The sequence below is a fragment of the Hordeum vulgare genome, chromosome 5H, assembly GCF_904849725.1.
Source record: "Hordeum vulgare subsp. vulgare chromosome 5H, MorexV3_pseudomolecules_assembly, whole genome shotgun sequence".
NCBI lineage: Eukaryota > Viridiplantae > Streptophyta > Magnoliopsida > Poales > Poaceae > Hordeum > Hordeum vulgare.
In genome coordinates this window covers 500,141,153-500,155,921 of record NC_058522.1, presented here as the reverse complement: position 1 = coordinate 500,155,921, position 14,769 = coordinate 500,141,153, and the positions used below count along the sequence as shown (strand labels likewise).

The window sequence follows — 14,769 nt, the reverse complement described above, 5'->3', positions numbered from 1 at the left end:
CATAAACCCAAAGTTGTTCCATATGAGTCCACCATACCTACCTATATGTGGTATCTACCTTTCGTTCCAAGTAAATTTGCATGTGCCACTCTCTAAATCTTCAAGAAATAATTTGTTTTGCATGCCCAAACCGCTCATGTGGTGACAAGGGGCGATCAGTATCTTCCATGCTAGGCGTGTTATCCTCGATATGTGTTTATTCACTATCATTCACGAGAAAGGGGCCGGTAATTGGAATGCCCAGTTCCATGCTCAAATGAAAAGATAATTGCAAACAAAACTCCCCCTGGATTGATGTTGGTATGGACGGCACCCGAGTATTCGGCTAGTCGTGGAGTGTGATTGATCGGTGGTGGGGGAGTCAAAACTTTACTTTTCTGTTTGGGAACCGCCTATAGCATGTGTAGCGTGGAAGATGGTGAAAACTCCTGGTCATTGCGTTGACAATGAAAGCATGCCATCCAAAATTATTTATCTCAGTTTTCAAAGCTTGAGCTCTGGCACCTCTGCAAATCAATGATTCCCTCTGCGAAGGGCCTATCTATTTATGTTTCTGTTGATTCGTCCTCTTCTTATAAAAGCACCAATTAGAGAGCACCTCCGTCATTTTTATGCTTTGCTTTTGACTGATGTTGAGTATGACTGTGACTGGATCTTATTTGCCATGAATTACAATGTTTAGTCAGCCCTTGGTCTTTGAAGGTGCTCTCCATTTATGTTTTGCGGTCTCAGAAAGAGCTAGCGAGATACCATCTATTCATACTGCTTCATGATTGTCTTGATTGAAGTGTTGATGTTTGAAACTTATTATTATTGCTCGCTAGTTGATTATGTCATTGATATGAGTTTACCGTGAGACCTAGATGTCATTTGCTTTTGTGGTTTGCTTGTGATCTTGCTGAAATTTTGGATATGAGTTAGACATAGTTGCAACAACAAGATCAAACAGAGTTCGTAAAAGTTTTTCTTTTGTCTCTTTCAGTTTGTCAACTAAATTGCTTGAGGACAAGCAAGGTTTTAAGCTTGGGGGAGTTGATACGTCTCCGTCGTATCTACTTTTCCAAACTCTTTTGCCCTTGTTTTGGACTCTAATTCGCATGATTTGAATGGAACTAACCCGGACTAATGTTGTTTTCAGCAGAATTGCCATGGTGTTGTTTTTACGCAGAAATAAAAGTTCTCGGAATGGCCTCGAAATTTACGAGGATTTTTTGTGGAATATATAAAAAATACTGGCACAAGAATCAACCGGAGAAGTGGAGCGTGGAGCCCACAAGCCCACCAGGCGTAGGGCCCCCCTGGCCGCGCCTAGCAGGCTTGTGGGGCCCATGTTGCTCCACTGCCTCCAACTCCAGCTCTATTTTTTCCCTTTCGTACGGAAAAAAATCAAGGAGAAGAGTTCATCGCGTTTTACGATACACAGGCGTCGCCATCTCATGTTCTTCCTCTGGAGGGCAGATCTGGAGTCCGTTCTGGGCTCCGGAGAGGGGAGATCGTCGCCATCGTCATCATCAACCTTCCTTCATCGCCAATTCCATGATGCTCTTCACCGTTCATGAGTAAATTCATCATAGGCTTGCTGGACGGTGATAGGTTGGATGAGATCTATCATGTAATCGAGTTAGTTTTGACGGGGATTGATCCCTAGTATCCACTATGTTCTGAGATTGATGTTGCTACTACTTTGCCATGCTTAATGCTTGTCACTAGGGCCCGAGTGTCATGATTTCAGATCTGAACCTATTATGTTGTCGCCAATATATGTGTGTTCTTGATCCTATCTTGCAAGTTGTAGTCACCTACTATGTGTTATGACCCGGCAACCCCGGAGTGACAATAGCCGGAACTACTCCCGGAGATGACCATAGTATGAGGAGTTCATGTATTCACTAAGTGTTAATGCGTTGGTCCGGTTCTCTATTAAAAGGAGAACCTTAATATCCCGTAGTTTCCATTAGGACCCCACTGACATGGGAGGGATGGACAATAGATGTCATGCAAGTTCTTTTCCCTAAGCACGTATGACTACATACAGAATACATGCCTACATTACATTGACGAACTGGAGCTAGTTACATATCTCTGTGTGTTATAACTGTTGCATGATGAATATCATCCGGCATAATCATCCATCACCGATCCAATGCCTACGAGTTTTTCCTACTCGTCCTTGCTACGTTACTTTGTCGCTACTGCTGTCACTGCTGCTATTGTTACTTTGTTGCTACTGCTGTCACTGCTGCTACTATTACTCTGTCGCTACTGCTGTCACTGCTGCTACTGTTACTCTGTTGCTACTGCTCTCACTTTGCTGCTACTAGTTACTGTTGCTACTGTTGCTATCACACTACTCTGCTACTGATACTTTTCTGCAGATACTAAGTCTTTCAGGTGTGGTTGAATTGACAACTCAACTGCTAATACTTGAGAATATTCTTTGACTCCCCCTTGTGTCGAATCAACAAATTTGGGTTGAATACTCTACCCTCGAAAACTGTTGCAATCCCCTATAGTTGTGGGTTATCAAGAGTGCTACTACTAACTGTACTTACCAGTGGCTGTGGATGGAAAAGTGCTATTGCTATATACTTAGCTGTAGTGCGTTAGCAGCAGCGCTGCCACCAGCGCTACTAGTAGGCTTTCTCCTACTAGTGTAGGGTTTAAGCTTCTGTCACTCTCGTAACCCATCATCTACTTATTACTCCACAATGCCTTCCCTTAGGCCCATAACATGATGAAGTGTCATGTAGTCGACATTTATACGACACCACTAAGAGAAGAAACAACATACATATCATCAAAATATCGAACGAATACCAACTTCACATGATTAATTATAACAAGACATCTCCCATGTCCTCGGGAACAGAAGTAACTGCTCACACATCGTCAACATGTTCAAGATCAGAGGTGTAATAATGATAATTAACGATCTGAACATAATATCTTCCACCAAGTAAACCAACAGGCATCAAGTACGAGATGTAATCACCACTACTAGTAACACACAGGAACCAATCTTAGGTTTTGAGACAAAGATTGAATACAAGAGATGAACTAGGGTTTGAGATGAGATCGTGCTGGTGAATATGTTGATAAAGATTGGTCCTCTAATGAAGGAGGAAGCATTGGCGATGATTATGGATTTGATCTCCCCCTCCCTGCGGGAAGTTTCCTCGGCAAAATTGATCTGCCGGAGAGAAAAATGGCATCTGCCAGGTTACTACCTCGAGACGGCAGCGCTTCACCCCGAAAGTCTCTCTTTCATTTTTCTAGCTCAAAACACACCTTATAGAAGAATAGGGAGGTATGGCACATGGCTGGGCCCCACAAGCTAGCAGGGCGCGCCTACGGGGTGCCTTGTTGGCTTGTGGCCAGCAGCTGGTCCCCCTCTCATATATTTTTGGCATATAATTCTTATATATTCCATAAATATTCCCTGTGAAGTTTTAGCTCATTTGGAGTCTAGTGAATTTTTAGCCTTTTTCTTGGTTTTCAGGTCCAGAATTCCACTTTCCGGCAATTTCCCGCTTTGTGATGCACCTTGTAAATTTAGAGAGAAAATGCGTAAGAATTTTATCATAATGAGGAATAATGGACAAGAATAACATAAATATCAATAGGAAATCATGATGCAAAATGGACGTATCAATGTCCCTCCCCTCGAGCCTCTTTCTTTGTTTCCCATTGATGAACATGCAAAACACGCGAGTGGTGAGGTTGCTGCTGGAGTTCACTTCTGATTTTTGGGAGGAAAAAATCCAACAAACCAAAATTTTCTATTCTTGTTCTTGCGGTTTAGTAGTTTGTTATTCCTGTTCTTGAGGTTCAGTTTGCTATGTTTTTGCACGAGACAAAAAGTACATTGAAAAGAAAAAGAAAGGCACGGGGCGAGATCCTAGTCGGCATGCAGTACAGCTGGTGCCCGCATGCAGTTTTGGTGTAGGATTACATTGTAATTTCACTTTTCGTTTGGAGGCTGATCTTGTTAAATTCCCATGAACATAATTGTAAAAATATTTTGATTCCTGTGTAGTTCGCCCCACTGGACCATGCAGTTTGTTGGTCTATGTAAATTCCATAGAAATTCTTATATTTGTCACGAAAGAAATAGCAGTGCACTCCATGAAACACTACGGTCCAATGAGAAAAGAAAAATTGAAAAAAATGTCTAACACAGTCCACTCCTAGTAACTCTTGGGTTCACTTCATTAAAATTTTCTCACTCTTAAAAATGTAGAAGGAAAAAAATTGAAGATTTGTTGTTCGTGACGTTTAGTATGCCGTTGTAGAAGAAAAAAGTGTGGTTCACGCGCCTTTTCTCCAGAGTTCGGACCTGTCAAATGAGAAAATGGAAAATACAAAAATGAGGGAGCAGTTTACTACTAGTGTTACAGTACATTTTTCTTGACCATAGGGTTCACTTCTTTGCCCATGTAACACACACTCTATGTGAGAAGTTTACTATATTGGCACATGCTGTATAAAAAAAGTAAAAGTTAGTTTTAATGCGGTCCGTCCAAGAGCATTAAGTTTAGTGCATCACACTTCACTTTCTCGTCTAAAACATAATACAAACCACGGAGTGCAGTTGGTCGTGTGATGCAGTGCGATTTTCAGTTTCAAGAAGTACGTTTTTCTATCCGATGCAGTTCCCTCCTTGATTTTGGTGTAGTAAAAAACAGACTCCGTATTTCAGTAAAATCAAAACTATTCTTAAACCATAAGAAATTAGAGAGTATTCTACATGAAAACGTTGCGTTTCATTGATATATTTCGAACGGAATATCATTTGCATCATTCTAACGAGTGGTTTGGAAAAGAATTACGAAAACGGCCGTTATCACTCGTTGACCGCTGCACCGTTTTCAAAATTCATTAAAAAACATGAAGTATCTAAACAAACGTCCAACATATGAAAGTTGATCCTATTCCATAGCTTTAGAACACTGTATTACATGCCTAGTTGTCACAAACGTTAAAAACCTACACCAGAAACCGTACCGAAAAAATCAAAAAATTGAAAAACAGAATTCTGTGTTTGAGTAAAATTGAAATTACCCTTAAATTGTAAGGAATTAGAGAGAATGTTCTACACGAAATAGTTGCGGCTCGATATATTTCTAACGTTGTACCGTTTGCTTCATTCCGATGAGTGGTCTAGAAAAATCGCGAAAATATGCTCGCTCTCACTCGTTGGGTGCCCACGTTTTCAAAACTGCTCTTAAACCACGAGAAATGTCGAAAAGTGTTCAACATGGCGAAGTTGGGCATAACCTATAGCTTTCAAATGTTGTTTCATAAGCGTTGTTCTGACAAACGATTTAAAAATGTATCAAATAAAGTGTCAAAAAAAACGCATGCAATTTTTTGTGCGGCGAGAAGTTTACTCGTCTTGATATTGTAGTAATCTTTGCTTCCCAGTGTTGTGCACTCGCATTGAGCGTGTAGTTCAAATGTGTTGTTAGAATATTATTCTACAGCCAATGTCAGAATACACGGGATGTACCCAATGGTACTATATATATAGTACCATTGACAAGAAGCTAGCTAGTGGTTAATGTATGCATATATATATATAAATGATGTGTACCACAATATTAATTATGATGTATGTGTCGTAATATCTTATTGAAATCAATGTGGGATGCAAAGGTCTTTATGTATATATTGATACAAAATCACGCTGTCATGGCATCATTTTTTGGTTGTGTTTTGTCAGTTAGTAATGGCATGCGGAAAAAGGTACGACACGCGTAATGATCTCTCTAGTTTTTGTCGTTGGGAAAGATCACATGTCATAGATATGTATGACATTGCCGTTGTGGAGATATAACCAACTCCATAGGTATCTGAAATACTACTAACGTCGGCTCCAACACCACCACTATTTTCTAACACTGGCATCATATTGGTGGCGTGGGTGTCCACGTCAGTAAGGTCATTTTTGCGACGCCATTGCGAGTTTATTTCGCACTAGTGGTTTGTAGGTAATGGGTAATCAATTAAATTTTGGGAATGTCAATGATTGCACTAGTCTTCCATGTAGTAATGTACTAGGACGTATATGTAACTTGTAATGAACAAGGGAAAACAGGGTATGATGTTTGGCATGGCTCCTAGTTCAAGCGTACCTTCAGAAGGAAATTTACACAATGTCTTATCACTAGATTGGTGGTGTTGGTGGCTTTCAATACTCGTGTGAGATGATTATTTGACTTGAAAACAAAATTCTTATGGGGTTTATGATGTGCAATCTTTATATGTTGTCGTGTGTTCCAGAGGTGTGTAGAAGGTTTTTGTGCCTGCTCTATGATGAGTTGTAGTTCCCCTATTGTTCATTTTCTCCTTTGAAGTTTAACCTTAAAAACTTCTTACCAAACAAAATCTAAGTAAGAGACAAAAAATATATCACACTTCTTTTCTTATGTGTGGGGAGTCCGAAATAATCATCCTCCTATTTTTGACTGCACTATTACCAAATAGTGGTGGTTGGAACTTTCGATACTTCAAATCTTATGCTACTCAATACTTCAATTTCTATTTGACTGCTTGACATAAGATTTTGTGGAAGTTTCGTAGTGATATTCAATTTGCAAGATGCACTTGATCCGGATTTGCATGTGCTCTACGGGAACTCTTGTATGATGAGGAGATGGAGATAATTGTGTCCATAGATTATTTTTGAAACTTTGGATTTCCTGCTTTGCCAATTGAAAAATAAACCTAGAAGCTTCCAAGTTGGAAATGAGGAAGAAATATAAGTTGCTAATGGGTCTAAAGAATTAACCTTCTGCGGTTCTAATAAATTAACCCACTACTTGATAGATATATTATATCTCCTCTTCCTAATAGATTAGTCTTGTGGGATAGTTTGTTGATAGGTACTTGCTACTTCCTCGTTTAGAGGGCTCAATTCAAAATCTTCAGATTTCCACTATACATGGCTTGTTTTGAGCCTCGCTCGTTTGAAGCGTTGAGGTTGTTTCAATCAATATGTAGCATTAGAGTAGCGTATTAAAGTAATTAATTTTTTTCCTTCTTCCGTTGCATGCATGCAATAAACTTGAAGCCTTTTTCTTTCATCTCAGCCCATCAAGTTCAGAGGAAAGGGGAAAGAGAGCATTGATACATCTCCAATATATCAATAATTTTTTACTATCCCATGCTATTATATTATCAATCTAGGATATTTATATGCAATTATATGTTATTTTATATCCTTTTTAGAAACAAACCTATTAACCCAGTGCCAAGTGTGAGTCGTTGTTCTTTGCGTGTTTTGGCTTTTCAGGAAACCAGTACCAAACGATGTCCAAATGCTATGAAACCTTTTGATGATTTTTTTTCTGGACCAAAAGATGACTTGGATACTTTGGAGGGAGTCTAGACGACACACGAGGAGAAGGCTAGGCAAGAGGGCGCGTCTAGGGGCTAGGCACACCCTGATGCCTTGTGGGCCCCACATGGTTCCGTCTGACCTAATTCCACCTCCACAAATTTTCTAAAATCATGAAACCAACAAAAAGCCACCCAAAACTCTTTTTCCACTCCCGCAAGTTTCTGTTCCAATAGAAGGCCATCTGGAGACCATTTCTGGTGCCCTATCAAAGGGGGAATCGATCACGGAGGTCACCTACATAAACCTTGTTGCCTCCATGATGATGTGTGAGTAGTCCACCATAGACCTATCAGTACATAACTAGTACCTACATGGCTTATTCTCTATCTTTGATCTTCAATACAAAGTTCACCGCGATTCCGGCGGTGATCTATTCGATGTAATATTCCTTTGCAGTATGTTTGTTGGCATCTGATGGATTATGAGTTTACGATCAGATTATTCGTGGATATTTATTGAGTCTTCTATGAATTCTTTTATGCATGATTGTTATAGCTTCGTATTTCTCTCTGATCTATTGGTTTGGTTTGGCCAACTAGATTGATTTATCTTTAGTGGGAGTTGTGCGTTGTGATCGGTACAATCTTGGGTTTCTCAATCCTAGTGACATACAACAACATGAAACATATTGTACTTTTTCCATTAAGGATAAAGTGTCGAGTGTGTGAACATATTTCTTGTCTTACTTTGTCTATATCATGTCATCTTGATTCAAGCATTACTCTGTTTCATACTTAATACTCCATATGCATGCTTGATAGCGGTCGATGGATGGAGTAATAGTAGTATATGCAGACACAAATCGGTCTACTTGTTTATAGATGTGATTTCTATATACATGATCATTGCCATGAATAACATGTCATAATTATGCGCTATTCTATCAATTGCCCTACAGTAATTTGTTTACCCACCGTATGCTATGTTCAAGGGAGAAGCCTCTAGCAAAAACTATGGCCGTCAGGTCTACCTAAACATAATAAAAAAACTACAAAAAAACTTTGCTGCCATTTATTTACTGTTTTATTTACTTTTATATTCATCTTACCTATCTATCAGTATTTAATCCTTGCAAGTAATGAGTTCAAGGGACTTGACAACCCTCTTGCCCGCGTTGGGTGCAAGTGTTTGGTTGTATGTGTGCAGGTGATGCAAAAAGGAGTTTGTGGGTCTCCTATTGGTTTGATAACCTTGGTTCTCACTCGGGAAAATACTTATCTCTAATGTACTCCATTTCCCATCTTCATCGGGGGAAAACCCAACGTAGTTTACAAGTAGACATGGCTGTTTCTCTCTTTTCCATCTTCAATACCATGTTCTCCACGATCCCCGAGGTGATATATCCGATGTAATCATCTTTTGTGGTGTGTTTGATCGGATCCGATGAATTATGGGTTTATTATCAAATTATTCATTAAAATTAAATGAGTCTAGTGTGAACTTTATTATGCATGATTGTTATAGCTTTGTATTTCTCTTTGATCTATTCGTTTGGTTCGGCAAACTAGATTGATTTATCTTCTCTGGGAGTGGTTCATTCTAGTGGGTTCAATCTTGCGGTGCTCTATATCCTAGTGACAGAATGTGACAAGACATGTATCTCTGCTAAAGCAGGTTTGCGTGATTGTTCTATTGGTTCGATAACCTTTGTTCTCACTAAGGGAAATACTTATATCTACTATCCTATATCTCCCCTCCTCTTCACGAAAAATCCCAACGCAATTTACAGGTAGCAAGCACGCACGCATGCTGCTATTGGATGGAGCAGAGAAAACACATGTTCTTGAGTTATTGTCTTGGAGTTCAACGGCGTGAGCATTAATACTACAACGAACCTGAATTTTTGTGGAGAAAAAGTGGGGCGCTAATTGGGCAGTTTTCAAACAACATCAGTTCATCCGAGCCAATCAACATGTACCTTGATTGATGAGATTTCAAATATAAGCCCTCTAAACCGGAAAGGGGAGAGTATATCTTAACATGGTATCAGAACTAATGTCTTGGGTTCAATTCCCAGTCTCCATATTTTCCCCAATTATTCATCCATAGTCATGTTGGGCATGGGGAATGTATTTATCATTTCATATCCACATCAGATGTGAAGGTGGAAGTTCTATATATTATATCTCTTCTTCCTATCAGGTCATTCCTTTGGTATGGTTGGTTGATAGGATATCTAACATCGTATCAGGGAAGGTGTTGACCATTCCATACCCACGTCGTATGTGAGAGAGACGGGGAATGGGGTTGTTAGACACATTATATCTCCTTTTCCTAATAAATTGGTCTTGTGGAATAGTTGGTTGATAGGTATATCTTAACAATTTATGTAGCCTTCAATTGTCGGAAAAAGCTTCACATCAACTGACTGATTTCTGGGTTCTCCTCTGCCGCTTTGCTCGTGTGACACGTGTTCACATGATGTGGTGCCCATGGCTCCTCACCATTCCCCTCTACCTTATCCAACCTCAACCACTTATTCCTTATCGTGGGCATTCTCTTGCCCACCTACAAGGCTGCAACCTTTTGCGTCTCGCACTCCCACAAGGCTACAACTGACTGCACACCAAGGCAGCCATCAACCACCTCCGTTCATGTCATGCAGCTCATTCACCATGACTAGGTGAAAATCTCGGGATGAGCTTGCAAGCTGCAACACACGGTGGGTTTGTAGCACCAACGTTGGCGGCACTCCCCAGCTTGCAGCGGGGCCAGCTGTGCGTGCAACTCCAGATGACGGTAATCTATTGCCTCCACCACGGACATCGGTCGGCATAGGTCCTTCGGTCGCCCACCATGGAGCGTCCGGCTTTGCTTGGTACGGTCGCCGATGACCTCCTCCCATCATCATCGAACATCACCTACGACCCCCACCCCCCTCGCGGTTGCAATTGCAATGACACATCTGAAAACGACGACGACATGGTGTTTCTGCCACGTGATTTCTGTTGTAATTTTTCTGTAACATCACTTATGTTGCAGAAATTCCTTCCACAACAAATCCTATATTTCAAAAAAAAAGAAACATCATCTATGTTGCAAAAAAAACTGTAACAAGACCTCTGTTGCAAAAATAAAATTTTGTAACAAGACCTCTATTGCAATGATGGAGGCGTCGCTCGACCGCTCGATGCTCAGAAATTTTGTTGTAGAAAATTATGTAACATGACCCCTGTTGCATAAAGATTCTGTAATCAATCTTTTCAATTTATACAACAAGATCTCAGTTACGAAAAAAAAATCTGCAACAAAATTTTTGTTGCAAAGAATAAAGTATAAAAAAAATTGTAACAAGATATCTGTTGCAAAAAAATTCTACAACAAGTCCTCTGTTGCAAAAAAAATCTACAAGATGTGATTGCAACAAGCTGGTTGTTGCAGAGAGTCTTCTGCAACACCATCCTTTTTGCAAAGGAGTGGTTGCTTAAGTGGATAGATCGGACGATCATTAATGTGTCCATCTAATGGTCAATGACCCGGCGGATTATTTCTTATTATCCATCGGCTGACGCGTAGCGTCGCCCTTAATTGTCTTGTAAGTGTGACATGCTTGTAAATCCTAGATAGGAAGTGGAGTAAAATCTTGTGTATGTATAACATGCTAGCAAAATCTTTATTAAGTGTCATGCAACAGGACACAAATAATTTGTGGATTATCTTGCTTCTACTCAACAATTCAAAACACCTTGCAAGTAATAAACTTATGAGAAAAACATAAAGGCTGTATTGGCATTGGTATTCTCATTTCCATTTGACATCTGAGCTAAATTGCAAAGAGTGTGATATGTATAGGATTACATCCAATACATTCATGGTTCGCTTTTTTCTCTTGACATGAAAAATAATAATGGTGAAAATTTGCGTATACATGTGATGTGTTATATGTGTTCATTTACGCAGTTACGAATTCTTTGAGATAAGCTGAGCATCAACAACAGATAGGCAGTACAGAGGTTAATTATCCTCGTGAACTCAGCTTCCATCATTGTTCTTCTTACGCCTCCCTGTCTACCGGCATGTCTTACATAAGTTGTAGGTTCTGAAAATATATGCTTGTTACTGAAGCTAGAAATAGCAGCGCCATGCTCTTGCATAGTTGAGTACCTCCACTATTAGAACTTATGTTCCATAGGTTCTCAGAGTCAATTGTGGTGAGATGTTGATCATCAAGCCTCTTCCATGTGTTGATAGACTTCACGCCTTGCCATTCGCCGCTCGCTGCCTTCTGAAGTTGCACAGACACCACCCTTGCTCTCCTTGACCAACCGGCCATCCCATACGCATGGTAACCAAAACCACCACCGTAGCACAGCTGAATACCAGTGAGCTTACCACAGAAGTCAATTAAGTGATCATGTCCTACAAAGGCAGCCTTCACATCTCCAGCTTCCACCATGGTGTTAAAGAAGCCGGAGTTGATCCACGCTGAGCCGATACTCTCCTGCTTCTTTACTCCTGTGAAATTGGATGCCGTAACGTTCTTGAACTCCGGCAACGGAATGTGGAAGTAAGCAAGACCAGGTGCTGGCTCCTTCTGTCTGGGCTGTTCACTTGTATAGTTTGTCTGCATTTTGTATAACTTTTGTTATTCTAATTTCTAACATAAAATAAGTATATAGCGTCAATAAAACTAGCCTGTGGTACTTGAATTACTGCCATCACCTTCTTTTATCTCTATATTTAACTTAACCCGCAAAACATTTTGAAACCAATTGTATACAGAACTACGTACAGTGCCAGCAAACATATTTATCATCTATTTTGAAATAGCATAATTTTTTTGCCTTGTGTCGACAGAATAATTATCGACAACATTCTGCAGAGTTACGATGGTCCAACAGATAATTAATGTGTTGTTGTCGATGGATCCGCCTACAGCCTACTCGGTATGGCAAAAGAAATTTCAAGTAGTATAGCACCAAGATGGTGACAAATTCACCTGGAGACTCGAAGAGGTTTGCTTGAACCAAGCTAGCTGTGAAGCCTTGATCCACCCAAAGCCACCGATCGATGGCACAGTGGAATAGTCACCACTGTCGAGAAAATACAGGTTGAGCACTGATTTGTTAGCCAACGATGTTCCTTCAACCCCAGCAACCTCTAGATTATAGTTTCCGTATCCATCGATTTCTACTCCCTGTGGATTAAAGCGTGCAAGGGTGTTCTTCATGCCTACAAGGTGGCGCATCACACCCTCTCGTGACAGCGTACCCTCTTGGTCATGGTTTCCAAGCACAGCAGCCCAGGGAAGTTTCATGGCAATGGCCGGAGCGATCGCCGCATCCATCGATTTGGCCGCATCGGTTGAATCCGAAGCAAAAATGTTATCACCTGCCCAAGAAACATTGTGTATCATGCATTTGTTTTTGGTTGGGCAAATGGGCACACAGTCTTTTTAAGACTTTTTTCTTTTTGTAACATTTTGTCCAAGCTTCTGCTATGAAGATGGTTGCGTGCATCAACCGATGCAGAGGCCCGGCCGGGTCTCCCCTTCTTCACAGAAAAATAAAAATGTGTGGCAACAATTATCATCATTGTCAATGCATTTTCAGCCAAAATTTTCTAGCAGTAGTCTAATCATTTCAATTATGTATAAACCGGTTCTGAAGTTGCTGAATGCAGAATTGTGAGGACGCTAGCAGTGGCATCGAGTCGATTAGTGGATTACTAATAAATTAAGGAGGAGGGGTGGGTGGACTAGCGTGGCGTGGCGTACCGGTGAAGACGACGAGGTCGGGGTTCTCGGCGCGGATGACGCGGTAGAGGAAGGCGGTGGTGTTGAGGTCGGAGCAGCCGGGGCGCTGCGCGGGGAGCACGTCCTTGCACGGTGTGCTCAGCCCGTCTGCGTAGTGCATGTCCGCCACCTGCAGCACCTTAAACGTGCCGTCCTCCCGCCGGAACCGCAGCCCGCCGTCGCCCTTCCCGGCGGCGTCCGCCGCGACGAAGAGGACGAGGAGGAGCATCGGCTGCGACGGAAGAAAGCGCAGGAGGCCGAGGCGAGCCATGCTGGCGGAGGGTCGTGGTTCAGAGTGGAGTGGAGTTGAAATCCGGGGGTGGCTTTTGTCCTCCTCCGATGTGCTCTGCTTTATTTTATAGGAGGATGGTACGTGCTTGACCGCCGGTCTGGCGAAGCGCCGGGGACGTTGTTTCGCTCACTCTTTTTCTTTTTGTGCTATCCCAAAGAGAATGGCGTCCGGTGCGGGGACGGCGAGCCCGCGGTGACGAGGAAGGTCGACGGTCGACGGAAGGGACGCTTCCCTGTTGGTGGCGCTATGTGGTCTCGCCGTTGACCGGCTAGGTTGGTCAATCTACTTCTGCGTGTGCAGTGCAGATGCGACATGCAAGTGCCCATCAGAGCAGAGCAGTTTTCCATGTGGTGGGGGCATCGATGTCACCAACAAGACTTGACGAACTGGCAATGGAAAAGAACTCTGGACTAAGAGCATCACCAACTAACAGCAGGGGCGTCCAACCGCAGTATGCTAAAATTGTTATGTAATGTTGAAATAAGAAAAATTAACGTGTCGGAGTACGACTGCTCCAACGGCCGCACAAAAGTATAGGACGCGAGCAGCTTCAGCAAACGCGCTAAAATTGAACGTCCTAGAGCGTCCGGAGCTTGCATCTTAGTCATTTTCATAAAGACAATATAAATATTTCAAACATAAAAAAAGACATAGCATAGTTTATTAATTCCCCGCATCAAACATACAACATCAAACATACACATCAACTAGTTTTAAAATCAAACAAATAGTTCGATATCACAACATCAAACGTACAACATCAAACATACAAATGAACATTCATTTTGTTAGCCATTCCATGTCCACCACTCCTCGATTAGATCATTCTTAAGATCATCATGTGTTTCGACACGTCCAATGACAAGATAAAGGCAACAAATCGGGTCACCCTCACAGCCTGACGACGCACTCGCACAAGATGTTCCAAGAGGTCATACTGAGAGTAATCTAAATCTTGGTCACGTTCATTCTCAATGATGCATGTATGCATGATCACGCAAGCGTGCGTGATGTATCAAAGCATCTTTTGATCCCAAAATCTAGCCGGTCCTCTCACAATAACAAATTGACCTTGCAAAATCCCAAAAGCTCTATCCACATCTTTTCGAGCCGCCGCATGAGCATTGTGGAAATCTAAATTTTTCTTACCTTTCGGTTTTTTCAACGGCTTGACAAATGTTTACCACTTTGGGTAGATGTCATCCGCAAGATCGTAGTCATAGTTGTATGTATGACCATTTGCTACAAACTGCATCGGTGATAGTTTACTATTTGCAATCTAATTTATGAGTGGTAACCGATTAACAACATTGATATCATTTAAAGATCCGGGCATTCTAA

The 14,769-nt window shown here is 41.4% G+C and overlaps 1 protein-coding gene across 1 annotated transcript; it reads right to left on the bottom strand.

The window, feature by feature from the left end:
* Positions 1 to 11,126: 11,126 nt before the first annotated feature.
* Positions 11,127 to 13,605, bottom strand: LOC123400077 (probable inactive purple acid phosphatase 29). The gene is made up of 3 exons (XM_045094477.1): positions 13,119 to 13,605; positions 12,342 to 12,733; positions 11,127 to 11,966 (listed from the first exon to the last, which is right to left on the bottom strand). Exons 1-3 carry the CDS (start codon positions 13,405 to 13,407, stop codon positions 11,424 to 11,426), a joined length of 1,224 nt encoding a protein of 407 aa, XP_044950412.1. The 5' UTR covers positions 13,408 to 13,605; the 3' UTR covers positions 11,127 to 11,423.
* Positions 13,606 to 14,769: the final 1,164 nt, after the last annotated feature.